Here is a 26724-nt window from a genome sequence, read left to right as displayed (position 1 = left end):
ACAAGGGCGAAAAGTCAGCATCGAATGAAAACGGAAAAAAAAAACCTCATTTTTATCTTCCATCAGACACAATGGAGAGAATATTTGCAATGGTATACTAATTCTTAGAAGAAAGAACCAGACACCCAGCAAGCTGCTGTCTTTGTTGAGTTATCTCTGACAAACAGGGAGCGCAGATCCTGACAGGCTCCCAGCGACCTCAGGGAATGGGCCATTTCAAAAAAGCTATTCAAGGAACTCTCCAGGCTCCCCAGGCCCCTTCTCAACCCTTTGATATTCAAATGCGGCTTTTGAGGCCCCTATCTCATCATCTTCCTTGTCTGAGACTTGCAATTTCCCTTTGTGGATGGATTTGCATTGTGTTTGTGGCCCTTTGTCTCCCTCCCTCTGTGAGGTGGAGATTGACTGGCTAGACCAACCCTAGCCTAGCTGGAGGAGAGGGGGCCTTTGATGACTGATTAACACTTCCTACTTCCTGTGCTAGGGATGGAGCCCCAGGCCTTGCAGGTGCTCACCTCAGCCCTTGCTCAAGGATTCTAGGCAGGTGCTCCACCACTGAGCCACACCCCTAACCCCTCACTGGGGGATTCAAGGCAGGTGCTCTACCACTGAGCTACACCCCCCACCCCTCACTGGGGGATTCTAGGCAGGTGCTCTACTACTGAGCCACACCCCAGCCCTGATTGCTGAATCTTGACTTATCACCTTCACACATTTCTGACATCCTTCTCTGATAAAATAGTATTAAACTTTTGAGCTTTTAATCCTCTCCCTGTGCCTTCCAAGTCCCCAGGATCTCAAACATGGTGATGCCTGATTCCACATTTTATTTATTTATATATATTTTTATTTATTTATTTATTTATTTATTTATTTATTTATTTATTTATTCTTTTTAATGGCAGCTATGAGAGCTTCAAGGCTTTGTATGTAGGCTCAGCACTCAGAACAGCAACTGTCTTGGGCAAGATGGTTTTTGTTGTTGTTTGCTTATTTTTAGATTTATTTATTTTATGTGCATTTGTGTTCTTCATGCATTGCACGTATGTCTGTGTGAAGGTGCTAGAGTTTCAGATAGTTGAGAGCTACCATGTGGGTGCTGGGAATTGAACCTGGATTCTCTGGAAGAGTAGCCAGTGCTTCTTAACCTCTGAGCCATCTCTCCAGCCCTACATTTTCTTAGTAGGCTGATATTTATCAACTGCACAGGGTTGTTGGGCTGGATAGAGGTCCACATTGACAACAGACTACTAGAAAGTTTAGACCAGTGGTTTTCAACCTTCCTAGTGCTGTGACCCTTTAATACAGTTCCTCATGTCATGGTGACCCCAACCATGAAATTATGTTCATTGCTATTTCATAACTGTACTTTTGCTACTGTAATTGTAAATATCTGTGTTTTCCAATGGTCTTAGGGGACCCCTGTGAAAGGGTTGATTGACCCACAAAGGGGTCATGACCCACAGGTTGAGAACCACTGGTGTAGAGGGTGACACTGGGGTCCATCTGTGTGACTGAGGACAGAGGGCCTGGAGAATTCAGAGGAGAACCAGTCAGGGACAAACCTGGGATATAAAGTAGACAGAGCCTGGTACACATGTGGGTGATGGAACATGTCCAGTCCTGTCCCCCTCCATAAGCCCTTATTGAAAAGGCCCTTATCGCCTCACAGGTACAGCCAGGGGCCACAGAGAGGTCAGTTTAGTACATAAGAGAAGACCATGTGACCTGGAGAGCACAGAAAGGCCTCCGCAGCTGATACATGGCAAGGCTTCTGCTTTGATCCAAAAGGAGGCTTGTCCGTGACAGGGCCCAGACCAGCCTTGTCCTTCCAGAGACCAGAGCAGCTTCCTGGTTTTGCCTTCTGGCTGGCCATCAGCGGTCTCATCTCTACCAACAGTCACATCTTTCAAACTAAGAACATGGTGACCTCACTGTGACCACCTGGCCTGCTCACAGGGAACCACTGTCACCTACAGTCTTAGAAAATGCTGTCTGATTCCCATTCCCAAAGACTGGGAAGCCCAGGAAGGGTCTTGGGCAGGAGCTGCCAGAGTGCTGAGGGTGGCCTGAGGGGACCCATGGGAGTTCTGACCCATCTATATGCCACAGTGGGGTTAAAGGAGGACTGCCGTGTGGAAGCCATCCTTGTTACATTAGGCAGATGAATGTGAAGGTACCTGAAGGGAGGAAAGGCACCCAACAGAACCGTTCTCACTCTGCTTTCTTCCATCTGCTGCAGTTCCAGGGGAGCCTCCAGGGTCTGTCTCAGCCACGCCACACACCACATCCTCCGTCCTGATCCAGTGGCAGGTAAGAGCCAAGGGAACCTCACTTATTTCTGAAGCATACCCTCGTTTCACTGTTCAGTCAACCAGGACAACTGTACAGAGTTTGCACGCAAGCCACACCCATGCCAAGTGTGTGACTATAAGGGAGGAAACAGCCTGGTTGAGTTCCACAGAGCCCCCAGCTGAGGAATGACAGCGGGAACCTGCAGGAGAGGGCTGATCCAGGGCTTGGGCTGCTCCAGAGCCAGGTCTCCAGGGCTGCAGCCTATCCCCATGCCAATGCGCTCACAGAGCACAGGGATGAGAAAAGAAGAGGAGCTTCTAGCCAGTGCGGGAGACTCCGGAGAGGCCCTACGGCCTAGAGGGAGGGCAGGTACTGTGGGCTGTGTGCAGACAGCCACTGCAAGGCCTGGTCAGCCCAAGTTGGGCTGCTGTGAGCTGGGGATGGAGAGGGTGGACCAAGTGGCATGGGACTCTTCCTTGAGGCTGATGGTGTTGCCCAGAGGGATGGCAGGTGCCAGTATGAATGCAGAGATACAAGCACCTCGGTGGCTCTGTGTTGGTCAGACTTTCAGTATGTGACAAAATAACATGGGGTGGGAGAGGGGGGACAACACAAAAGAGGGAAGACATTGAAATATCTCAATTCCAGTGAATCACAGGTCATCTGGAAACTCATTCTTCTTAGAACTATTTATATGACCCCAGGGGCGTGGAGACCTGCTGGGGGGCAGGGGCTTATCTCTGAAGGTGGAAGGCCAGGGTCAGGACTCACCTCTCATAGATACCTGCAGGTGCTTGGGCAATGAATGCACAAAGCCCTCTGGGTGGGATGGCGTGAGAGCTGTGTGGCCCGCACTTGGTTCAAGCATCATGGACAATTCAGAGCAGAGGCCCAGGAGTGTCGGATGGAGCCTGGGGCCTGCACTAGGAAGGGACAGAGGGACAGGGACAGGCAACTGGAGGAGCCACCTAGCCCCCAAAGTCCTCATCACCCCATGCACTATGTTGTCTCCTGGTACCTAAGTGTTAGGTTGTATCTTACGTTAGGTACTTTCCTCTTTGCTGAGACAGAATATATGACACGAAGCAGGTTAAGGGCATAAGGAGGGCTTATCTAGTTTTACAGTTTGAGAGTCAAGCCATCATGGTGGGGAAGGCATGGTAACAAGAGCGTGAAGTGGCTGGTCACACGGCACCCACAGTCAGGATGCAGAGAGAGATGGAGCTGGGACTCAGATCACATTCTCCTTGTTGTTCAGTTTGGGACCTTAGCACATGGCATGATACTACTCACCATTAGGGACCATCTTTCCACCTCAGTTATCCTAATCTAGAAATGTCTACATAGACATGCCTACAGATCTGTTTCCTACGTGACTTTAAATCCTGTCAAGTTGACAGCCAGTATTAATTCTCATAGATTCTATGAAGCACAAAAGTAGGTTCAACCTAATGGAATTTGACACTGTCACCTATGAGAGGGACAGAGGAGAGGCTTTTAGCAGCAAAGGTCTCTGCTGAGAGTATAACATCTTCCCTTCACTGACAGTCACCACCCAGTGACAGGTGCCTTTCAAGGCGACAAAAGATATTTCCAAATGTTTCCCAGTGACACTGGCAGTTCACTGCTGTATACTCAGCCTTCTCTGGTGTCACTGGTGTGTAGGAGACAGAACAAGAAGGGGTCATCCTGGTCCCCCATCTGCCCCAATATGTCAAGGAATCATCCATGGCAAATAACAAAGAACCTCGATCTTGGCATGCCAGAGGCCTCTCTGGATCCAGGTACTTCCTCAAACAAGCAGGTGCCATGGATGCTCCATCTCTGACATCACACATCCTTGTTCCCAAAGGCCCTGCTTCAGCCCTGACTTCCATCCATGGCTGTGCTGGGAGGCCAGTAACATTCCTAGCAGAAATTCAAAGTCCCGAGTGCTGTGTCTCTCCCCCTCCACAAACACACCAGGATTGGTCTTCCTGTCAACAGCTCCACATGGTCCCCTGCAGCAGCCCAGGGAGGTCCCTTAATTGCTTAGGGACCTTGATGCCCATAAAGCCAGATCCTTGTTTTCAATGCAGAAAGGAATTTCAGGATGAGCCAGTGTGAAGCAGAGTTGGAATCCATTGAAAGTAGAAAGAGGGGCGCCTGGTAAAGAGTCAGATGTGCCTGAGTGAGCACAGCTTCCCAGAGAAGGCCCCACTTCAGGGTCTTCACTGTGACTCCATTTTGGAATCTTCTGGAATTTCATTGCTTAGTGGGTTTCTAAGGGACCCTCCCCTTCCCTGCCTCTGTCCCCCTCTTTTTAATTGAGACCATAAGGGGACTCCAGAGATGCCTTGGGTTGGGTCATATATAATCTGATAGAGTGAAAATGAGCCGCAAAGGCTGTGCAGGGGGGTTAGGGCTTGTTATTTTTTACTGCCAATGGGGTTTCTGGTGAGATTCCTGGGAAACTGCAGGTTACATCTGAGAGGGGAGAATGGCCTTAGGCAAATGTGTCTGAATTGATTCTCAGCTAGTGAAAGGCTTCAACCGGGCTCCGGGGTGAGGAACTCCTTTCTCTCCCCACACCCATCATTTCCCCTGCCTTTCTATACTGCCTCCATTCCTACTGTGCCAAATTCTACTAGAAAATTAGTGTTTTATTTGTAGATGTGGCAGCTGGCCTGCCAATAATGAGGTACACATCTTTTCCACAGAGGCAGCCAGTGCTCCGGGCGGGGCGCATCATCCCCCCTGAATAAAGTTGCTATGGCTCCGAGCTGCTGCCGGTCCCAGTCGGTAACAGCACAGGTGTCAAGTGTCTTCCGTGGCGGCTGGACAGCCTGTGAAGTGGCGTGGAGCCGCACCAAAGGAACTTGGCATATGTGCTCATCAGCTGTGCCCTCCAGTGCCCAACAGAACAAACGGATTTCAAAAAGCCCAGAGCAAGAGGTGGCCAGTCCAGTGTATTGTAGAAATAAATGCCTGTCAACCAGCAGGCGATTGAAACACAATTAAAATTATGAGTAATTTAGGAAATCAGAGACTGGACCAAAGAAAGCAGAGCTGCATCTAAATATAGATTCTCTTCCCCAGGAAGTGTCTCACCTGTAACTTTTTGGTTTTTTTTTTTTTTTTTTTTTTTTTTTTAGCAATTTGCTGGAATATAGTGTGTGTGTGTGTATGTATGTGTATACATACATACATACATACAAACACGGGCTGTAATTTGAAGGCTGTGGCCCTCATCAATGCCCTCCCCACAGCGAACTGCTAGGCTTCAGGCCTCCTAGAGGACAATCAGACTTCACCTTTAGCAGTGTCCTACGATTTGAATGCGAATTACTTTTGCAATGAGTTCTGCTCATCCCAGGGAGGAGGCTTCTGAACTGAGGATGACAACATTGACTGTCCCCGTGAGCCACTCTGTGCACCAATCCCACACGTGCCCTGACACCACAAGGGGGATGTTTTGGTTGTTTTGCTCCTTGCTGTGACAGAACACCTTCTGGCTCACAGTTTTAGGGTGCGGCGGGTCGTGGTGGGATGGCATGACAGCAGGGTCTTGGACACCAGGTCGCATTGTGTGCACTGTCAGGAAACAGAGAGCTGAATGCTGGGGCTCACCTTTGTATTCAGGACCCCGGCCCATGGAATAGTTCCACCCACATTTCCACCTCAGCACAGTCTACAACCTTCCTCACAGGCATGCCCAGATACTTACTGGCAAATGAAAGACCTGCTCCCCTCTTGCATAAGCTAGGGGACTTTTCCTTCTGTGAGTGTAATGGTGGCCAAGACAAAGGCCATGCAGCCTCAGCCATGGGCAGCTGAGAACCCAGGGTTTATTTTCCTTGCTCAAAGGGGCCATAGGCTGGGCTGACAGGAATATACAGGAAGGCAGTGGAGAGAGGCTGTGCCCGAGGGACAAATGAACGCACTTGACAGAGTGGCGAGGTTTTCCCCAGAGGACAAAGCAGAGAGAAGGTCCAGCCTGGGCAAAGACTCAACTGTAAAGTTACTGGTTGTCATGGTGTAAATATGGTATGTCCCCCAAACGTCTAATGGGTGGCATGCTTGGTTCTGGACATGAGTAGCCAGTTATGGGGCTTCAGGGAGATAGCTGGATAAGGGATCTAACTTATCATTGATGGACCTGGAACTGGAAAAGACTGTTGGGCATGCCGTGTGTGTGTGTGTGTGTGTGTGTGTGTGTGTGTGTGTGTGTGTGTGTATGTCCCCACTTGTGTATTCCTGTGAATGCACATGGAGAGGCCAGAGGTGGACAGTGGGTGCCCTCTTCTATGGCTCTGCATGTTATGTATTTATTGAGAGACAGTTTCTCACTGAACTTGGACTTAAAGATCCTGTAGCTATGGTGGCCAGCCAGCAAGCCCTAGTGATGCTCTTGTGCAGCAAGTCTTCTTCCCTACAGAGCATCTTCCCCACCTGGGGCAGGCATTTGAAGGGTGGCCTGCCTCTTTCTATGGGTCTCCTTCTGCTTCCTGTCCACTGTGAGGGGACCATGTGCTTCCCCGCCACACTCTGCTGGCCTCACCACAGGCCCAGAAACACTGGAGCCAAGTGACCCCTGGACCAAAGTCTCTGAACCCATCCACCAAAACAACCCCTTCCTCCTTCCAAATTGCTCTCACAGGTGTTTATCACAGCGGCAGAAAGGCTGACAAATACATCCCATGTTTAATGCTGTGCTTCAAATGGAGGTGACCTGGGATTGTGTGTGTCCCTAACCACTGGAACGTAGTCCCAGAGGGAACCCCTGCACCACTCTCCAAGACATGGGGGTCAAAGGGATGTAAGCCGAGACCCCAGAGACCTCAGCAGTCCCTCTGAATTCGGATTTGAATCCTAGCTTCTCCTCATGGTCTCATGAGACCTTAGGTGAGCAATTTGCTTCCCTGGATCCTAGGTCCCTGGTGTAGAATGGGGCGATCATGGCTCTGTAGTCTACCTCCTGCCTGAGCTACAAAGGCTGATGGTAGAGGCCTGCTCCTCCCAACACAAGACCCTCCCTCCAGTCAATTCTTCCAGCCCCACAGGGCACTGTCCTTCGGAGTCTTTCCCAGGGCACCGTTCTCCTGTGTAATGGGTGATGACGGTCTGGTGTCTGACCATGACTGTGTCACCTGCATTGGAACAGGGACTTTTGAAAAGCTGTTCTAGACTCTGAGTCTGCCACAGGGTTTTGGATAGGGGATGGGCCAAGGGAGGCAGAATTAGGAAGGGCTTCTGGGTCCCTCTGAGCTTCTGCCCATACAGATGGCCAGTCTTGGGTACTGTAGGGCTATGGGACTGAGCACAGGGCAGACGGAGCCTTGTGCTCTGGAACATGTCCTGGACTAAGAACTTTAGGCTTAGGGCTGGGAGAACTGGGAGGACCAAGCCTGGTGCCAGATCCTGCCAGTGAGGCTTCAAGGCATAGCCTGGGAGTTGAAGCATATGAGGAGGCCACAGTGTCAGGATTTATCCAGAACCTGAATTGTCCATCCTTTTTGGACCTATGAGTCCTGGGGGACTACTTGGAAAGATTTCCAAGGCTGTCACTTAATTTCCACCATGATTCCAAGCTGGAGGAATAAAAAGCAAACTAAACCCAATGCAGTGCTCCACACAGGTTGTCCCGGAGTCCCTGCAGACTCCCTAGACCCTGGATGGGTGATGTCCCATTGCAGTGCTCCACACAGGCTGTCCTGGAGCCCCTGCAGACTCCCCAGGCCCTGGATGGGTGATGACCCATTGCAGTGCTCCACACAGGCTGTCCTGGAGCCCCTGCAGACTCCCCAGGCCCTGGATGGGTGATGTCCCATTGCAAATGCTCCACATAGGCTGCCCCGGAGTCCTTGCAGACTCCCCAGGCCCTGGATGGGTGATGTCCCATTGCAAATGCTCCACATAGGCTGTCCCGGAGTCCTTGCAGACTCCCCAGGCCTTGGATGGGTGATGTCCCCACCTTGTAGGAGCTGCACATGGGCAAGCCTGGACTGCAGCCTTTGGAGAATATGCCATCTATGCCTGTGTCAGCCACTTTCCTGAACTCTAACGAAACATCTGAGAGAATTAATGTGGAAAGAAAAAAGACTGTTCATTCCACTCACAGTCTGGCAGGTTCCAATCCAAAGTCAAGGACTTGTTGGTTGGAGTCTCTGTTGAGAAGTGCATACTGGAACAGAACAACCACCTCATAGCCAGGAAGCAGGGAGAAACAGGAAGATCCTGGGATCCCACAGTCTCCTTCAAGGGCACCGTACTCCCATACCTAACTTCCTCCCACTAGGCCCCGCCTCCTAAAGGTTTCAGCTTGGGGACTGTCCTCATTAGCATTCACAGCCGGAGTCACAGGGAAAGAGTCTTATCTGAGTGGTTGTCTTTATCAGGTCGGTCTGTGGGCATGTCTGTGAGGACTGTCTTGATTGTTAGTTGATGTAAGAGGGTCCAGCCTGCCTGGGCAGCTTCGTTTCCTGGGCAGGTGGTCTTGGGCTGTGTAAGAATGCTAAGCACCAGTCAGAGAGTGAGGCAGCAAGTCCCCCAGGGATGAACTGTGACCCGGAAGTGTAACGTCCTCTCGAGGGGGTGGAGGCCTCCAGCACACAGCCCTTCCTGGGGGCCACTGATCCAGACCACAGCGGATACCTGCTGGGAGGGCACACAACTTGACTCAGATACTCTGGGCTTCGGATGCCACCTGGCAAATATGGCCCCAGCTTAATGCTGGTCATCGTTGTCCCCTGGGTGGAGGGGCATGGCCTCTCCCTTTTCCATCCTCTGACTTGACTAGAAACGTCTCTACCTTTTACATTTCCTCCCCCAATCCCCAGATTGCACACTCAAGGGCTGGGGTTGTGTGTCTGCACAACCACACTGCGTTCCCAGCAAAGGCATTTCCGTTTTCCCAGTGTCCTGTTTGGTTAATATTTGAGTGAACAGAATCCAGTCCTCCCCACTTCCCCTGCTGTAACTGTCCCCAGCCTGTGCATCTTCTGCAGAGTTGGCCAGGCTTTAGCCACCTCCCCTCTGGTGTGATCTGACAGAAAGGCTTTGAAGGTGACCCTTGAGGAGAGCTTTCGGGCGGGCTGGCACTTGCAGAGCCCAGCAGCAAGCTTTTGATGTGCCCACTCACCCTCCCTTCTTACTGATTTGAGTCAGCCCAGATCCCAGCAACAGGAACCCGCACCATCTCATCTGCCTAGCCCGGGCCTTGCCACCCCCACCTCCCCCCAGTGTGAGTGAAGACTGTGCCGGAACCTTCTGCATGGCCACATGGTGTTATCTGAGCTGCAAGGGCAGGCCCCTGGTATAGCAGTCAGAGCCACGGACCGGGGACACGCATCTCCCTGGTTCTTTGTCAGGGACCTAGGAAGGGAGGGGCAAAGCTGCCCCAGGGTCTTGGAAATACTTGTTGTCCCTTGTTTCGCAAAGGGCTTCTTATACACGCATTGCCACAGGACTGGTGCCCATGGTTCAAGAATGAGTGACTGTTTAGCGGACTTAGAGGAGGCACTTTCCTGGCAAGTTCCCTGACTTAGGCTGTGGATCATTTTGGAAATCTGTCATGTGGAAAACATCACAAAACCTAGACAAGTTCCAGCCCGGGACCCTGGGACTGCACTTCTCAATCAATCTCCCCACTCTAGACAGAGAAGCACCATCTCTCCTATGGGATGTGTCATGGAGGACTCTTCTTCAGGAACAGCATATAAGCCATTTCTGTCAGTTCCCCTTGCTCTAGGTGCTAAAGTTTCCTCAGGAACCTCACAGTTCTTTCTCACCCACCTCCATGGCTCTTCCATTCCTTGAACACAAGATCTCATAACCACAAGGAGATACAAGCAGTTACTAATCCTCACGGTGCAGAGCTCAGAGACCCTCCATCTCTCCATGGCTCTGCCCTGGGCCCACACGAGCATGCAGAAGGCAGACAGGCCCAGGTATATAAGAAGCCACTGCATACCCTGTCTTCTGCCATGCCATCTCACCTCAGGAGGGGTCTGGTGTCACAGAGCCAGATCCTTCCCTTAGGGGACCACATCTATGAAGCAACCTGCAGTCACAGGAAACAGAGGCGCTGAGCTTAGGTGGCTGAGCAGCCAAGGACAGCATTATTCTTGCTTCAACCCGAGAATGGATCCTTCATCCTTTCCTATAGATGTTAGGAGACATGCAGAGAAATGCCTCTCACAAGGTGTTAAAAAAGGTGGGGCAATGGCTCAGTAAAATGCTTGCCTTACAGGCATGAGGACCTAAGCTCCATCCCCGGAACCCATGAGAGAAGCCAGCCTGGTACCATGAGCTTAAAACCCCAGCACTGGAGAGGCAAAAACAGGCAGATCCTTGGGACTCACTGGCCAGAACAGCCGACTTGGCAAGCTCCAGGCCAGTAAGAGACCCTCCCTCAAAAGCAACAGGGTAGACATCTGAAGAACAGCCAGCATTCTTCTGTCCTCCACATGTATATATGCACACTTACAGCACCTGCATACACACCAACAGCTCATATGCATGTACACACACACAATGTGGTAACAGTAAGTTTGGAGAGAGATTCCATCAATTTTGACAATAGCACTTTGAAATTCAAATCTGGCTGTGTAGCCTATATTTTTGTTGCCTAACCCTGACCACCCTAAGAGGAGATAAGCAAAAACCAAAATAAACTCACCGACACCCCAAACCCTGAGCTGTGGCTTGTTGCTCTGTCCTGGTTGTCTGGGGCCTACTGAAGCCAGCTGTAGAGCCCCACCCCACCCCCAACACATGCTACCAGCAATGCTCAGGAAGGGTCAGAGGGGACAGGGAAGGTCTCTTCTGAAGTAACTGCCCGCTCTACTGAGACCCAGTTTCCCACTATCTGAGACGAAACCCGAGGTGGAAGCATTCCCCGCTGCGGTCCAGGGTGTGTGGCGGAAGTCCTGGGATGGGGCCCCAGCTCTGGCTGGTGCTGGGAGTCCCCTAAGCACTTTGACAACAGGCCATTGTGACCCAGCAAACCTCCCAGGCATCATCTGGTTACACACCTCCACCTCTGTCAGGCATCTGTGTACTGTGCACCATCTCTGCATCTGAGACCCAGAAAGCAGGGTGGCCAGGAGCTGCTGACCAGTCCTTGTAGCAGATCTAGGGCCCCTGTAGATAGTAGGTTCACAGATGCCGTTTCCAACAGCATCTTCACTACTCCCAACGTGTGTGTGTGTGTGTGTGTGTGTGTGTGTGTGTGTGTGTGTGTGCTTGTCAGCCATGTTACCACACGTGTTCCTGGCTTCCCAAGCCCCTAATCTTGTGGTTTAGAGAACAGAGTGACCAAGCAGCGAGTGCTGGGTTTCTGGGGCCTAGAAAGGCAACTGTAGACCCTCTGGTCTCTGGGTCCATGTCACAGCCACAGAGATTGGTTCTGGAGGCCGGAAGTCCCAAGGCCAGATGACAACAGGACTCTTCTCCCTCCGGGAAAGGCACTGTACTGGAGTCCCCCAGTGTCATCTGGCTGATGGTAGTCATTCGTGTCCCTTAGCTTATAAACATAGCACTCTAATCTGCCTCCCCATATTCACTGGGCATTCTTTCTATGTGCCCACAAGTCCAAATGTCCCTCCTCTTACAAGGATACCAGCTGTTGGACTAAGGCCCTCCCAAATCCAGTGTGATTTCCCCTCAACTAGTTCTAGCTATCTGGAAAAACAACAAAAATGATGGTATAGTTTGAGTCTGCTTCTCTAGTCCCCTTACTGTTTCTAGGTTCACCCCACAAAGAGACACTCCCTCCCCATCTGTGCCTGTACCTCACTCTCCCACCTCACCTCAAGGAGTTAAGCTACCCAGGATAAGAAATCATGTCTTCATGTATCAGTTAGGGTTCTCTAAAGGAACAGAACATAAATGAATATTATTGGAGCGGCATACAGACTATGGGTAGTCCACAATGGCTGCCTCCCAACAGAAAGGGCAAGAATCCAATTGTTCAGTTCACAAGCCTGGATGTCTCAGCAGCCTTGATCTATTGCTGGAATCCCAGAGGATTTCTAGAGAGCTGCTGATCTTCAGTCTGTGCTGGAATCCTGAAGAAGTCAGTTCTAACAGCAGCGAAGGAACACCTCAGCATCAAAATAGATGAACTTGCCAAGAAGAGTGAAAACGAGCAGGCAAAAAGCTTCCTTCTTCATGTCCTTTTATGTGGGCTGCCACCAGAAGCTGTGGCCCAGGCTTAAGATGGGTCTTCCCACCTCAAATGATCCAATTAATAAAATCACTCAGACATGTGCGGCTACTTGGGTTTTAGTTGATTCCAGATGTAATCAAGTTGGCAATCAAGATAGCAGCCATCATACCACATACAAGGTGTAGGCAGGGCTCCACAACTGGCTCTGAGTCTGGGATGGTTCATCTTTTCCCTTTAATAGTCTCAAACCTTTCGTGTGTGTGTGTGTGTGTGTGTGTGTGTGTGTGTGTGTGTATGTGTGTGTGTTGCACACATGAGTGCAGGTGTCCATGCACATACATACATGGAGGCCAGAGGACAACTTCAGGTGTTCCTTAGTAGATGTTCACACTGATATTTGAGAGCAGGCCTCTCACTGGCCTGGAAGTCACAAGTAGACTAGGCTAGCCCCCTAGAATGCTCTGTCTCCTTCTCCCCAGTGCAGGATCACAAGCACGCACCACCCTGCCCAGCTTTATGTGGGTTTTGGAAATTGAACTCAAGTCCTAGGGCTTGCAAGGTGGACACTTTGCCAACTTACACATCTCATCAGCTCTTCTCCTTTGTTTTAACAACAAAGACCGTAGGCTTGGAGCCTACGTGGCCTGATGAACTGAGTTCAAACCCTAGAACCCACATGGTAGAAGAAGAAAATCAACTCCTGGAAATTGTCTTCTGACCTCCACATCCATACCATGGTTCATGTGTGTGCATCCATGCCTGAACACATGAGTGCTTGTGTGTGTGTACATACACACAAACTATTCATCAAAATAAAATCAAATATATGTAAAAGCGATTTGTAAAAAGAACCACGGGGCTGAAGAGATGACTCAGTGGTTAAGAGCACTGGCTGTTCTTCCAGAGGTCCTGAGTTCAATTCCCAGCAACCACATGGTGGCTCACAACCATCTGTAATGAGATCCTGTGCCCTCTTCTGGCCTGCAAGCATGCATGTAGGCAGAACACTGTATACATAATAAATAAATAAATAAATCTTAAAAAAAAAAAAAAAAAAAAAAAAAACACAGCCTTGAAATAGTGACTCTTCATGGTGGGCTAATTACACCAGAGCGGAGGTTACTAAGCCTTCTTTACATACTGACTCTGATAATATCCCCAAATGGCTAAGTGTGCAATGTCTTTGCAGCCTCCCCGGGATGAGAGCCTGAATGGCCTTCTGCAAGGCTACAGGATCTACTACCGTGAGCTGGAGTCCGAGACAGGCATGGGCCCGAGGCCAAGACACTCAAGAGTCCCTCTGCCTTACGAGCTGAACTCACAGGTGAGCTTTACACATCTGTCTGCTCCTTGGAAGGCATGCTGGGAAATACCAGGCACAGTGAGGGAGCAGACAGTGTAATGTGAAGCCAGTGGGGCACAGATGGAGGCAGTGGACCCGGAGGCTGAATTGAGAGAGAAGGGGCCAGCTCTGTGGGGACACATTGTGTGGAAAATGGCTATGTGTAGGTAACTCCTGATCTTGCTGAGCCTGCATCCCACCACAGCCAGAGGCAGCTTAACTGCAGAAGACCCTACCTCTCTACCCACCCCCCCACCCGCCCGGAAGGAAATTGTCCCTAAATAGTGTCATAGAAAATCCCCCTTTTGTTAGGCATGGTGGCACATGCCTAATCCCAGCACTCAGGAGACAAAGGCAGAAGGCTGATCTCTATGACAAGGGACAGACAGGGCAGGAGAACAGCTGGGCAGCACTTCCTACCTAGTTCACCCCCATCAGACCAGGAAGCGACCTAATGGCCAGTCGCCCAGTATGCAACAGGGCCCCTGCTCCACCCTACCCTTTCCACCAGGGTCACACATGCCAACTGTACACAAACTTGTCCCTGGTGGCTTGTAGCTTGATGAATACTTGATGGGTGACTTTCTCATCCCCTTCAGACCAGAGTCCCACAGCTTGTAAACATCAGTCATCTGGATAAACCTGCCTACCAGAAAGGCCTGGAGGAGAGAGGGAAAAAAAAAAAAAGCGTGTCTGTGTCTTTACTATTGTCCTCTACACTGCTACCAACGCCCTCATATTCGCTTCCTTCTATCAGAGGGCCAGCCCACCACCACCGGTCTCAGGCTGGTGTGTCTTGCTTGATGAGTTAGGTAGACATGTGGTAACTCCCAGGAGCTAATGAGAAATTACAGTCTACAGTACCCGGGGAACTGTGGGTGTCAGCACAGCATCCCATCCAGCTTGCATTGTACCTCATGTTCACCCCACACACAGTTTGCAGGCACAGTGTCCCTCTGTACTAACTGCCTTCTTTACCCCTTGTAGCCCAAAGCAGCTTCAAGACCGTGAACAGCAGCTCCACATTAACGACGTATGAATTAACACGTAAGTGCACAGCACCTCGGGCCCCTGTGACTGTGTGCAGTGGAGATGCCCATCCCTCTCTCAGAGTCCAAGCCAAACCAGCCTGGATTCGTGTCTCTAACTACTGGAGTTCCCCTCTTGATGGTTGTGTCTCAGCATGCACACATATCAGGGAAACTTCTAGAGACCCAGGCTGGTGGGGTTCCCAATAGTGCCATCTAGCACCCCAACTGGCTGGGACAGAAGGGAAAGTCAGACAAGGCAAGATCTCTCCTGTGGCTCTCTTTGCTGTCTGTCTGTCTGTCTCTCTTTCTCTCTGTCTCTCTATCTCTCTCATAATTATAGTGAAATATACAGGCCAAAATGTTTGCCATCCTAACCATATATTTTCAATTTATGGGTATTTTGCCCACATGTATGTCAGTGTACATGTGGTCAATGTATGTGCCGTGTATGTGCCTGGTGCTCAGGGAGGTCAGAAGAGGGCATTGGATCTCCTGGAACGGGAGTCATAGATGGTTGTGAACCTCATGTGGGTGCTAGGAATCAAACCCAGGTCCTCTGGAAGAACAGCAAGTGCTCTTAACTGCTGAGTCAGCCCCCATCTTAACTCTTTTAAAGGCAGTGGTCTACTTTCTTTCTCTCTGAACTAAAACCCTCTACTTTGAATACTGACCACAGGGACTGAGTTTGTAGCTCAATTGGTAGAGAAATGCTTGCCTAGCATGGAGAAGCCCTGGGTTCTATTCCCAGCATGGTATAAACCAGGCATGGTGGTGCACACCTGCAAACCCAGCACTTGGAAAGTAGAGGCAGGAGGATGAGAAGTTTGTAAGTACCTGGGTCTTTATCTGGTGCCTGTCTCCAGGACAGCTGCTGGATAAAGGCAGTTCAGGTCCTGGATGCTTTGCTGCCCTTTACCTGGGCACAGGTGGGAGGAGGCATCTTTGATTGACAGCAGCATCAGGAGGCGGGATGGAGGCATTTCCTAGTCCTTCAGAGAGCAGGCTGCTCTTCTCCCTGGGATCTCCATGGCCTGGGTGTGGTCCACAGAGGAGATCTAAGAACAAAAGCTGGTCCAGCTGTAGGCTGACCCTGTGTGTTTGACCTCACAGATCTGAAGAAGTACCGACGCTATGAAGTCATCATGACCGCCTATAACATCATTGGTGAGAGCCCGGCCAGTGTACCTGTGGAGGTCTTCGTCGGTGAGGCTGGTAAGCTCTGAGCCTGTCCCTCAGCTCACAGCTGGACAAGGGCCACAACAATCAATCAGATAGCTGCAGGAAACACAGAGACTCGCTTTATAATGAGAGCACTGGAGACTCAAGAAGAATGATTTCTTTTGGGTCCCAGTTTCCATCCATTAAGTGGGGAGGGATAGAGCGCCTTCTTGGAGGAGGTGAACGAGCTAGCCTACATCACAGGCTTCCTCCTCCCTCCTGGGTGTTCTGTCAGGTAGCCCAGCCTGCAGCATGGTGCTGCTGCGTCTGTCCGCCCTTGCACACAAACCCAAAAGCAGCTCTACTCTTCTAGGAAATTCTCAATCTCATCAAGCTGACACAGTGTCAGTCACCTTTCTTGTTACTAAGACAAACACCTGACCCAAAGAACTCCCCCGAGTGTGTGTTTATTTTCCGTGGCTGTGACATAAACAGCTGAAGAAAAGAAGGGTTTATGTGTTTGAGGGTGCAGTTCACCATGGTGGGGGAGGCCTGGCCGAGGCAGGAGCAGGGCAGCTGCTCACAGCATCCACAGTCAGGAAGCAGAGAGAGATGCATGCTGGTGCTCAGTTACTTTCTTCTTATTCAATCCAGGACCCAGTCCATGGGATAGGGTTATCCATATTTAGGGAGGTCTTTCCACCTCACTTAGTCTAATTGACGATTAGAGTTGACGATATTTACCATCATAGGGAGGAAAGATTTATTGTGGCTACAATTCAGTCCATCATGATGGGGAAGGCATGGTGGCTGAGGTGGCTCATGGCTCTGTCAGCAGGAACACAAGATGGCCCATTGCATTTGTATCCAGGAAACTGGGCACTTGCTTTGAACCAAGGTCAGTCTATAACCCATACAGTCCATCCTCTAGCAACCCACTTCTTCTAGGTAGGCCCTGTCTCCAAACGGTTCTATGGTCTCCCAAACAGCATGCCCAACTGGGGATGAGGTGTTCAAACAAATGTGAGCATATTGAACCACCACAGCAGTCAAGATTGACCCCCACAATGCCCTCCCTCCCTGCTTTGGGATGCTGACCTTGTCATTTGATGGATTTGATGGACACACTGCCAGCAAGGTCTCCTGTGCTATCCTTGCTCTCGGCACACACAGGCACACCCATCCTTTCTTCAGCTATGAGGTTCTCCAGAGGTGACTGTTGGGGTCAGAGTTTCCCTAGAGGAACAGAACCCAGAGACAGAATGTATACCTTTTATGAGTTGTTTTTTTGTTTGTTTGTTTGTATTGTTTTGTTTTGTTTTTAGATTGGCTTACACAACATGGGCTGGGTAGTCCAACAGTGGCCATCTGCATGCTGAGAATCTGTCAGCTGCTCAGTCTATAAGGCTGAATGCCCTAGCAGTCCCCAACTATGGGCAAATGCCTGGGGGATCCCCGGAAAGCTGCTGTTTCTTCATGCATATTGGGAGGCTAAAGAAGCTGGGTTCTGTTGTGGCAGCAGCAACGGCAGAGAAAGAGATGCATTTGCCAGCAAGGGGCAAAGGCAGGCAGGGAGAAACAGCAGCTGTTCCCTCAGGCTACAGCCAGAAGGTGCTACCCACTTTGGAAGACAGTCTACCATGCTCTACTAATACTTCCTGGAAATGCTTTCACAGACTTCCCAGAGACGGGTCTGATTGATGCCATATCCAACCAAGTTCAGCCATCACAAGGGCCTTGTGGGAGTGGGAGAAAACTTGCCTAAGCCAGACCGTGTGGTCAGAGGAGCAGCTGTGCTAGGAGACACACCTCCGGCCATGTCTGTGAGGGAGTGTCTAGATTAGGTTGATTGAGGTGCAAAGACCCACCCTAAGTGTGGGTAGCACTATTCCATGGGCTGGGGTCCTGGACTGAACAAAAAGGAGAAAGCGAGCTGAGCCCCAGCATCCATCTCTCTCTGCTTCCTGACTGAGGATGCCATGTGACCAGCTGCCTCATGCACCTGCTGCCATGACTTCATGGCCTTGATGGACTGTTCCTTAGACTGTGAGTCACAATCAACCCTTCCACCGTAAACTGGGTTCACCTGGTATTTGTCACTTTACTAAGAGAAAGACACTTATACATCAGCCCCGTGTGGCTCAGCACAGCCCCCCTGGAGGACTCCACATCCCAGCCCCCCACCCCTCTCTTGGAGTTGCTAAGATTTTATCACTGCCTGTGCCTGTCCATGCACAGTGAATTTAGTGTCCCCAGAAGTCCCACCATGCCAGAGGCAGCTCTTCTGCGCTTCCAACAATGCACAGAAGCCCCACATCCCAACTTGCTTCCCTTTGGTCCACATCTTGTCCTGGGGAGAATTCTCTGGAAGGAGGAAGTAGTGAGCATCGCTTCCAGTCAGTCATCGCAGGTCTCACTGCTCCTCACAGTCAGTCACCTGGCCGTAGAGATCTGGCTCACGCTCATGTGTGTGTGTGTGTGTGTGTGTGTGTGTGTGTGTGTGTGTGTGTGTACATGAGTGTAAGTGCATACCTACAACAGCATAGGTGTGGAGGTCAGAAAACAAGCAGTGAGTCAGTTTTCTCCCTCCATCATGTGACTCCCAGGAATTGAACTCCAGTCACTGGGCTTGGCAGCATCCCTCTCTTACAGCTACCCTCTGAGCATCACATGCAAGTCACCCTGAAGTGCTCAGAGGTTGCTATGGAAACAGACCAGCTGTGGGTGTTTGTAAGTGAACTTGTGAGTCTGAGTGATGACCCTGCCTTTTTCTGGCTGTGTGACCTTGAGGATATTACTCAACAACTCTAGCCTTTGAGCACTGTGATACAGTATGGAAATCTGTAAGCCACAATGAAGAAACTCAGGTTCATCTCCCAGCAAGGCTCCCAACCCATCTGCCCATAGAATGAACCTGTAGAATGTGTCTGGCCTGGCATACCCCCTCTTCATGTTTACTGAGCATGCAGGAAGCTCCTTTCTGAGTTACCTGAGGCGTCTGGTCAGCTATGGGATGGGACTTGGAGAGCGAGTGTTCTCTCTGGGTCTCCTCTTGATCAAATGTATACTGTTTACCTCTATGAGCCTCAGGGTAATGCTTTTCACAGAGATCTGTGTGTGAGCGCCAGTTATGAACTGGGAAGAAAAATGAGTCTGTCAAGATTCAGTTCATAGAAGGCAGAAGTCAGCTCCACCTGCTCCAAACAAGACTTTGGCGGGAGAGTCCCATCCATGATACTTGCATGTGCTCAATTCTGTGATAGGGAAACACCTATTTATTTATTTGAGATAGCATCATTTAGCCCACCCTGGCCTGGAACTCACTGTGTACCTGAGGATGGATGACCTTGACCTCCAGATCCCCCGGGGCTCCACCTCTAAGTGCTGACATTATAGGCACGCCATCGAGTCTGGGCCATGCCATGCCAGGGATGGAACACAGGGCCTGCTCCTTGCTTGATAAGCACTCTGTGCCATTAAAATCTATAGTGGTGCTTGGCGCTCAGAAAGTGAGCTTCTTTGAGATCGTTTGAAATGCAGTTTCCTACCCCGACCCCTGACTCCCAATCCCTGGCTCTTGACTCTCAACCCCACCAACCCATCAACAGGGTCTCACCTTGTTATGAGTGTCAGTTGCTACTGAATTCTTACACATGGACCAGGCTTTCCTTGGTTCTCAGGTGTTCTGCTAGCTGCCTGGCTCCTTTGTGTCCCATCATCACACATCATCACACATGGCTCATACTTAGCAACTCTGCTCATGTTCTTGGTTTCCAAAATTTCACAGCCATTTTATAAGTCTGACAGTCACTTTAGCAAGTGCAATATATATATATATAAAGAAAGAAAAGAAAAAAGAAAAGGGTAAATTCTGGGATTCTGATGGAAAGTGATTAAATGACAAACTGATTTGGGGATTCCATTGCTTTCCTCCTGTCCCTTTCTCCGCTCAGGAATTGACTGGAGTCTCTTCACATCCTGTGGTAGGGATGGCAGTGTCCTCCGTAGAGACTGCTTATATAGTCACTGCCAGCAGGTTTTCCTGAAGTTATTACAAAGAGGCTGAGGCGACATGTCTCTGCCCTGCTCATCAGTGCTAACAGCCTGAGGCAGAGGCTCATGCAAACATGTAGTCAATATTAGTCTAGCAAGAAGAGCCACCCTGGGGCCAGGGCATAGCTTAGGTAGAGCATATGCCTAGAAGGCTCTGGGGTCTATCCCCAGCACCGTAAAAAGCAGGGGCTGGGGAGAGGGCTCAGTGGGTAAAGGGCTTTCAGAGTGAGCATAGGACCCAAGTTCTGTCCCCAGAACACATGCAAACAAACAAACAAAAAAGTTTGACATTGTGGCATGTGCTCGAATCCCAGCACTGGGGAGGCAGAGACAGGCAGGTCCTTAAGGCTCAGTGCCAGCCAGCCTAGCTTATGTGGCCCAGGAGAGACCCTGTCTCAAAAAACAAGACAGATAGTGCCTGAGGAACAACACTAAAGGTTGACCTCTGACCTATACCTCTCTCTCTCTCTCTCTCTCTCTCTCTCTCTCTCTCTCTCTCTCTCACACACACACACACACACACACACACACACACACACACACACACACGTGTGCATACAAGGAACAGCTTTTCATTTCTCTAGAAAGGAGCTAGGAGTTGCCCTCCTCCACTCAATGGAGACCCAATACTAAGTGCCCACTAGCAACTGAAGGGCCAGAACTTTGGTCTTTGGCTCCACGAATTTTCCCAGGAGAACAGAGACGATACACACTTGGTGCTCCCAGTCCCTCAGGCTCAGTGGGGTTCCATGACTTTTGAAGTCCACAAAGCTCTGGAAGACAGGACAGTACTTCGAAACCATGGCTCCACTGTCCCTTCAAAGCTGTGGCTTTCAGAAGTTTTTACATTTCAAATTGTATTTTGTGTGTGGAGGATGCACGGGTACCGCAGAATGCTTGTGGAGGTCAGAGAACAACTTTGCCAAGTCAGTTCCCTCCTTCCGCTATGTGGGTCCCAGAGGTCATACTCAGGTCATTAGGTGTGACTGCAAGAGCCTTTAACTGCTGAGTCATCCCACTCACCAGTCCATCACTACATTTATTTATCAGTTCTTATTTACATGTCTTTGTGTGTGTTGGTGTGTGAATTTGCGCACATGAGTGCAGTGCTTATGGAGGCCAGAAGAGGGCATTGGATCCCCTGGAGCTGGAGTTGTAGGCAGTTATGAACTACCAGTTGTGGATGGTGGAACGGAGGGAAGAGCTTGGGTCCTCTGCAAGAGCAATAGACACTCCTAACCACTGAGCTGCCTCTCCTGCCCCAGTGCCACATACACTGGGTGTGATGACGTCCTCCTGCAATCCCCTCATCTGGGAAGTGGACACAGGAGGATCAGGAGTTGAGAGTCATCCTCAGCTACATAGCGGATTTGAGGCCAGCCGGGGCTACACAAAGCCCTTAAATGACAGCAAAAATTAAAAAAAAAAAATAAAAATCTTGCTGTAGAATGTGGGTTTTACCTTTCCTGTAATCCTACAGGTTGTTAATTACTGCTGGTTGAAGAGAGAGAAAAGGAACCACACTTCTAGCTGTTTCAGCTCCCTCTAGTGACACATTAAACCAGTCCTGGAGCCCATTAAGTGAAATTAAAAGGATTCAGAACTGTGCTAGTTAGAATATGTGTTTATAATGAAGAGAGTGGCAGCCGCTCAGGGGTAATTAACGCAGTCGCCGTGCTTCCCAGGGCTTCTCGATCCCATCAGGTTCACAGTGCCTGGGTAACCTTAACCCAGCACACTGTAGTGACATCACAGGTACCACAGGTGGCCCCAGCAGCCAGCCTCTCTGCCCATGCTGTGTGCAGGTAGACGAGATGAGGTCTTGTGTCAAGTCTATGAGATGAGACCCCAACCCTATAGACACCTCAGAGGGACTATACTCTCCATGATATACTGGAGGCGCTAATCTCAGAGGAAAGCAAGCTGAGCATTGTCATGAGTCTGGGGCAGAGTGTTTAGGGACATCTAGCAGAGAAGGAAGGTTGAGACTGTGAAATGGGGTCATAGTGTTCCCAGAGCTCAGCTTTCATGCACAGAGGAAGACATGGCCCTAGAAGAGGGGAGAAGAAAGGAAGATGGCACTCTAATCCTTAGCCACACCCCAGCCCCTCACTGGGGGATTCAAGGCAGGGGCTCTACCACTGAGCCACACCTCAGCCCCTCACTGGGGGATTCTAGGCAGGGGCTCTACTGCTGAGCCACACCCCAGCCCCTCACTGGGGATTCTAGGCAGGTGGTCTACCACTGAGCCACACCCCAGCCCCTCACTAGGGGATTCTAGGCAGGGGCTTTACTGCTGAGCCACACCCCAGCCTCTCACTGGGGATTCTAGGCAGGTGCTCTACCACTGAGCCACACCCCAGCCCCTCACTGGGTGATTCTAGGCAGGGGCTTTACCAAGGAGCCACACCCTAGCCCCTCACTGGGGGATTCTAGGCAATGCTCTACCACTGAGCCACACCCCAGCCCCTCACTGGGGAATTCTAGGCACATGCTCTACCACTGAGTCACACCTCAGCCCCTCACTGGGGGTTCTAGGCAGGGGCTCTACCACTGAGCCACACCCCAGCCCCTCACTGGGGGATTCTAGGCAGGGGCTCTACTACTGAGCCACATTCCCAGCCCCTCACTGGGGGATTCTAGGCAGGGGCTCTACCACTGAGCCACACCCCAGCCCTCACTGGGGATTCTAGGCAGGGCTCTACCACTGAGCCACACCCCAGCCCCTCACTGGGGGATTCTAGGCAGGGGCTCTACCACTGAGCCACACCCCAGCCCCTCACTGGGGGATTCTAGGCAGGTGCTCTACCACTGAGCCACACCCAGCCCCTCACTGGGGAATTCTAGGCAGGGGCTCTACCACTGAGCCACACCCCAGCCCCTCACTGGGGATTCTAGGCAGGTACCACTGAGCCACACCCCAGCCCCTCACTGGGGATTCTAGGCATACCACTGAGCCACACCCCAGCCCCTCACTGGGGGATTCTAGGCAGGGGCTCTACCACTGAGCCACACCCTCAGCCCCAGTGTCTTCTCTGTAGCCTTTTACTTCTATCCTAGGCTTGTGGGCTCCAGTGCCCTTCCAGAAGTTTCCACCTCAACTGTAAGGAAACAGCTTGAGCCCGGGTGTCACATAGATCTGAAATGAAATATAGATCATTCTAGGGCAAGGCATGAAATCCATATGAACCTCCAAGTTGCCTAATGAGAATAAGACTTTTCCTTTTTTTCAGCAGTATGAATCTCGTGAGGGACCAAGAAACTGACTTGCATGGCTCTTGTGTAATGTAATCATGATTTGTCGAGACCTAGGTCTTGCTATGATGGGAAACTCATTGTACAGGCAAGGGGGAAAAAAACAAACAAAAAACCTCAACTTAGGTAGAGAGCTGGTGAATGACTTTCAACTTTGCTTATCTTACGAATGGCGATAACAGCTATTGAACAGGCTAGGAGTCTAAGCACCCAGTGCTTAAACAAGAAAAGAAAGATGATTATGGTGAGCTCAAAGGCTTGGTTTGTCTGCAGAGCAGAGGGTTCAGAGCTAACGCTAAACACTGAAGTATCTATAAGGGGCCAGATGTGGTGCCTCTTGTCTCTAATGCCCACACTCCAGAGGTGGGAACAGGGGGGTCAGGAGTTTGAAGTCAGTCTCTGCTACAAGAAAGGAAAAAGAAGTGCCTTCAACTCTAGGTAACTCTGGGGAATATTCTACTGCTGAGCCCTACCTCTATTAGCCTCTCAAATTATTATTAAATCGCTGATCACAAAAACTAAACTTGGCAACCTAGTGTGGCCTGTCACAGTCCAGGGCAACATCAGCCAGAGTGGGAGCCCTGTGTGACTACGAGCAATTTAGGAGCAGCAGAAGTCCTCAGTATTGCCTAGGATAGCCCTAGCAACAGTTGATGCCACATGTGTCCTAGGATGGCCCTGCCAATAGAAGGTGTCCAGAGTGGCTTAGGGTAGTCCTCGAAATAGTAGATACCTAGTCTGAGGCCTCCCTAGAAACTATATGTGTTTCTCATGACTGTGACAGAATACACGACAAAAGCCACTTAAAGAAGAAAGGTTCAGGCTCACAGTCTGAGGGTGCACAGTCCATCATGGCAGGAAGGCATGGCGGCAGGAACAGGAGGCTGCTGGTCACATGGCATTCACAGGAAGCAAAGAGAGATGGATGCTGATGCTCAGCTCACTTTTTCCTTCCTGTTCAGTCCAGGACCCCAGCCTGTGGGATGGCTGGTGCTTCTCACATTCAAAGACGGTCTTCCCTCCTCAACTAAATGAGTTTAGATAATCCCTCACGGACATGCCCGGTCTCATCTCCTAAATTCTTCTCAATCCTGTCAAGTTGATGGTCCATGCTAACCATCATAGGTATTCTGCAGGTCGGGTGGATGGATGACCTCCACACACAGTAGACGTTTTGTCTGAGAGCTCTCAGAACTGAGAGGATGAATATCCATCCCCTACAGGATTCATTCCAAGGCTCTGAGAGGTTCCTTGGCTCTCTGGAGGCTCCTCAGCCTTGCTAAAGACCTAGGGAAGCCACCTGTAGACATTAGTTTTTATTGACACCTTACAAAAACCAGAATAAGGGATGTCAACTGGAAAATCGCCTCCACTAGAGAGTCCTACAGGCACACCTGTGGGGCATTTCCGTGACTGCTGTGGCAGTGCCACCTCAGGGTGGGCTCAGTGGTGTGAGAAAGCTATTTGAACATGAGCTAGGAAGCGACGTCCCTCCCTGACCTCTTCTTCAGTTCCTACCTTCGCTTCCCTCAGCAATGGACTAGAAGATGAGAGGAACCCATTCCTTTCGGTCATTGTGCTTACCACAGCAGCAGAACGCCAACTAGACCACCCATCCTCTTCCTTCCTCAGCCCAACACCTTCCAGAAGCTGTCAGCAGCACTCAGCTTGCATTTCCTGTGTGTTTGCCATGACAACATTCCTAAGCTCTGAGGTCCTTAAATCCAGGGCTGCGGTGTGGGGCCTATTGTGGTGCAGGCTCACCCTGGATCCACCAAAGCATGGAGTTAAGGGCAACAAGCCTGCGCCATTCATTCATCAGCAAACAAAATGGAATCTGAGCTGAGGATAGCTCTTGTACACAAATGGCTATGATTTTGTGTGCACGTGTGTGAGTGTGTGTACACATATGTTCCTATGTATACATGTGTTCCTGTGTGTTCAGGTACATTGCAATTGCACATGCACATAGGTGTGTGTAGGACAGTGGCAGACTCAGATGTCAGATGTCAGCTTCCTTCTTGGGTTTTAGGCAGTCTTTCACTTATACCATGAACTCAGAAATTAGGCTGGCTGGTGAACCCCAGGGGGGTCCTCCCGTCTCTGCCTCCCCAGCACTGGGGTTTCAAGCATGTGGCTGATTTTTGTAATTATTGGTTTGTTTGGGGGTTTTATGATTGTCAGAGGCAGAGTGTCCCAGAAGTTCCTGGGTTCTTCATCAATAGCCTGAGGAGATCTGTCTCTGAGGCCATGTACCACCATGGCAAGGGTGATGTAGTGACTCTGCCAGTCAATCTATACAGATGTTGACAGCTGCTGCACAGGCATGCAGAGCCAACCTGAGCTGTGACCATGACCTTCCTATTTTACATGTGATGCTGCTCGTGGGCATCTACTCAGCCGATGCTGGAGAAAACCACCACTCAAAATGCTTTAAGAAAACAATTTCATGCATTTAAAAAGTGTGCCGGGGCTGGGGAGATGGCTCAGCTGGTAAATCACCTGCCATAAAAGAAGAGGGCCTGAGCTCTGTCCCCAGCACCCACATAAGAGTCAGGTGTTCTAAGGCACATCTGTAAGTATAGGGGCTCAGCTAGAAGGATCCCTGGATCCCACTGCTGAGCCAGCCTAGCCGGTCAGTAAGCTCCAGGTTCGGTGAGAGACTGTCCTGGTCCAGGTTTCTATTGCTGTGAGGAGACATCATGACCACAGCAACTCTTATAAAGGAAGACATTTAATTGGAGCTGAGTCACAGTTTCAGAGGTTTAGTCCATTATCATCATGGAGGGAAGCATGGCAGTGTGCAGGCAGACATGGTGCTGGAAAGGTAACTGAGAGCTCTATATCCAGATGGGCAGGCAGCAGGGAGAGACCATGAACCCCTTGCCTGGCTTGAGCTTCTGAAAATTCAAAACCCACCCCCCAGTGACACACATCCTCCAACAAAGCCACACCTACTCCAATAAGGCCACACTTCCTATTAATGCCACTCCCTGTGAGCCTGTGGAGGCCATTTTCTTTCAAACCACCAATGAGACCCAGTCTCAAAAAAATAAGGTAGAGAGAAGCTGGCAAAGAGGCCTGACCCTTGGCTTTTACACACATATGTGCAGGCATACTCACATGTCCACACACACACACACACACACACACACACACACACACACACACATGCTGGCGTTTACTTGTGTGCATCTTATGCCATGTGTGTCAAGACTGGGGAACAATCAGACAAAGGCTAACATGTCCTTCCTTCAGCTCCCCAGCTGCACACACTTTACTTGGATGAGGCTTGCTTTCTGGATGGAGAACAACAGGCCGTCCAAATGGCTAAATTCTCCAGGCAGTCTGGAAGCCCTGAAGTGCTCGGAAGCCAAAAAAAAAAACAAAAAAAAAACCAAAAAAACATTGAATCCTAGACTATACCATGTTTTCATCTG

The 26724-nt window shown here is 50.3% G+C and overlaps 1 protein-coding gene across 1 annotated transcript in view; it reads left to right on the top strand.

The window, feature by feature from the left end:
- The window catches only part of Sdk1 (sidekick cell adhesion molecule 1), a 970573-nt gene that overhangs the window by 885952 nt on the left and 57897 nt on the right, over positions 1–26724 (top strand). The window contains 5 exon segments of the mRNA XM_028887375.2: positions 2243–2313; positions 13635–13710; positions 13713–13769; positions 14775–14834; positions 15929–16030. Of these exon segments, the coding sequence (XP_028743208.1) occupies positions 2243–2313; positions 13635–13710; positions 13713–13769; positions 14775–14834; positions 15929–16030 (366 nt within the window).

This window comes from Peromyscus leucopus, chromosome 23 (genome assembly GCF_004664715.2).
Source record: "Peromyscus leucopus breed LL Stock chromosome 23, UCI_PerLeu_2.1, whole genome shotgun sequence".
NCBI lineage: Eukaryota > Metazoa > Chordata > Mammalia > Rodentia > Cricetidae > Peromyscus > Peromyscus leucopus.
This window is presented reverse-complemented; position numbering and strand designations above follow the sequence as displayed.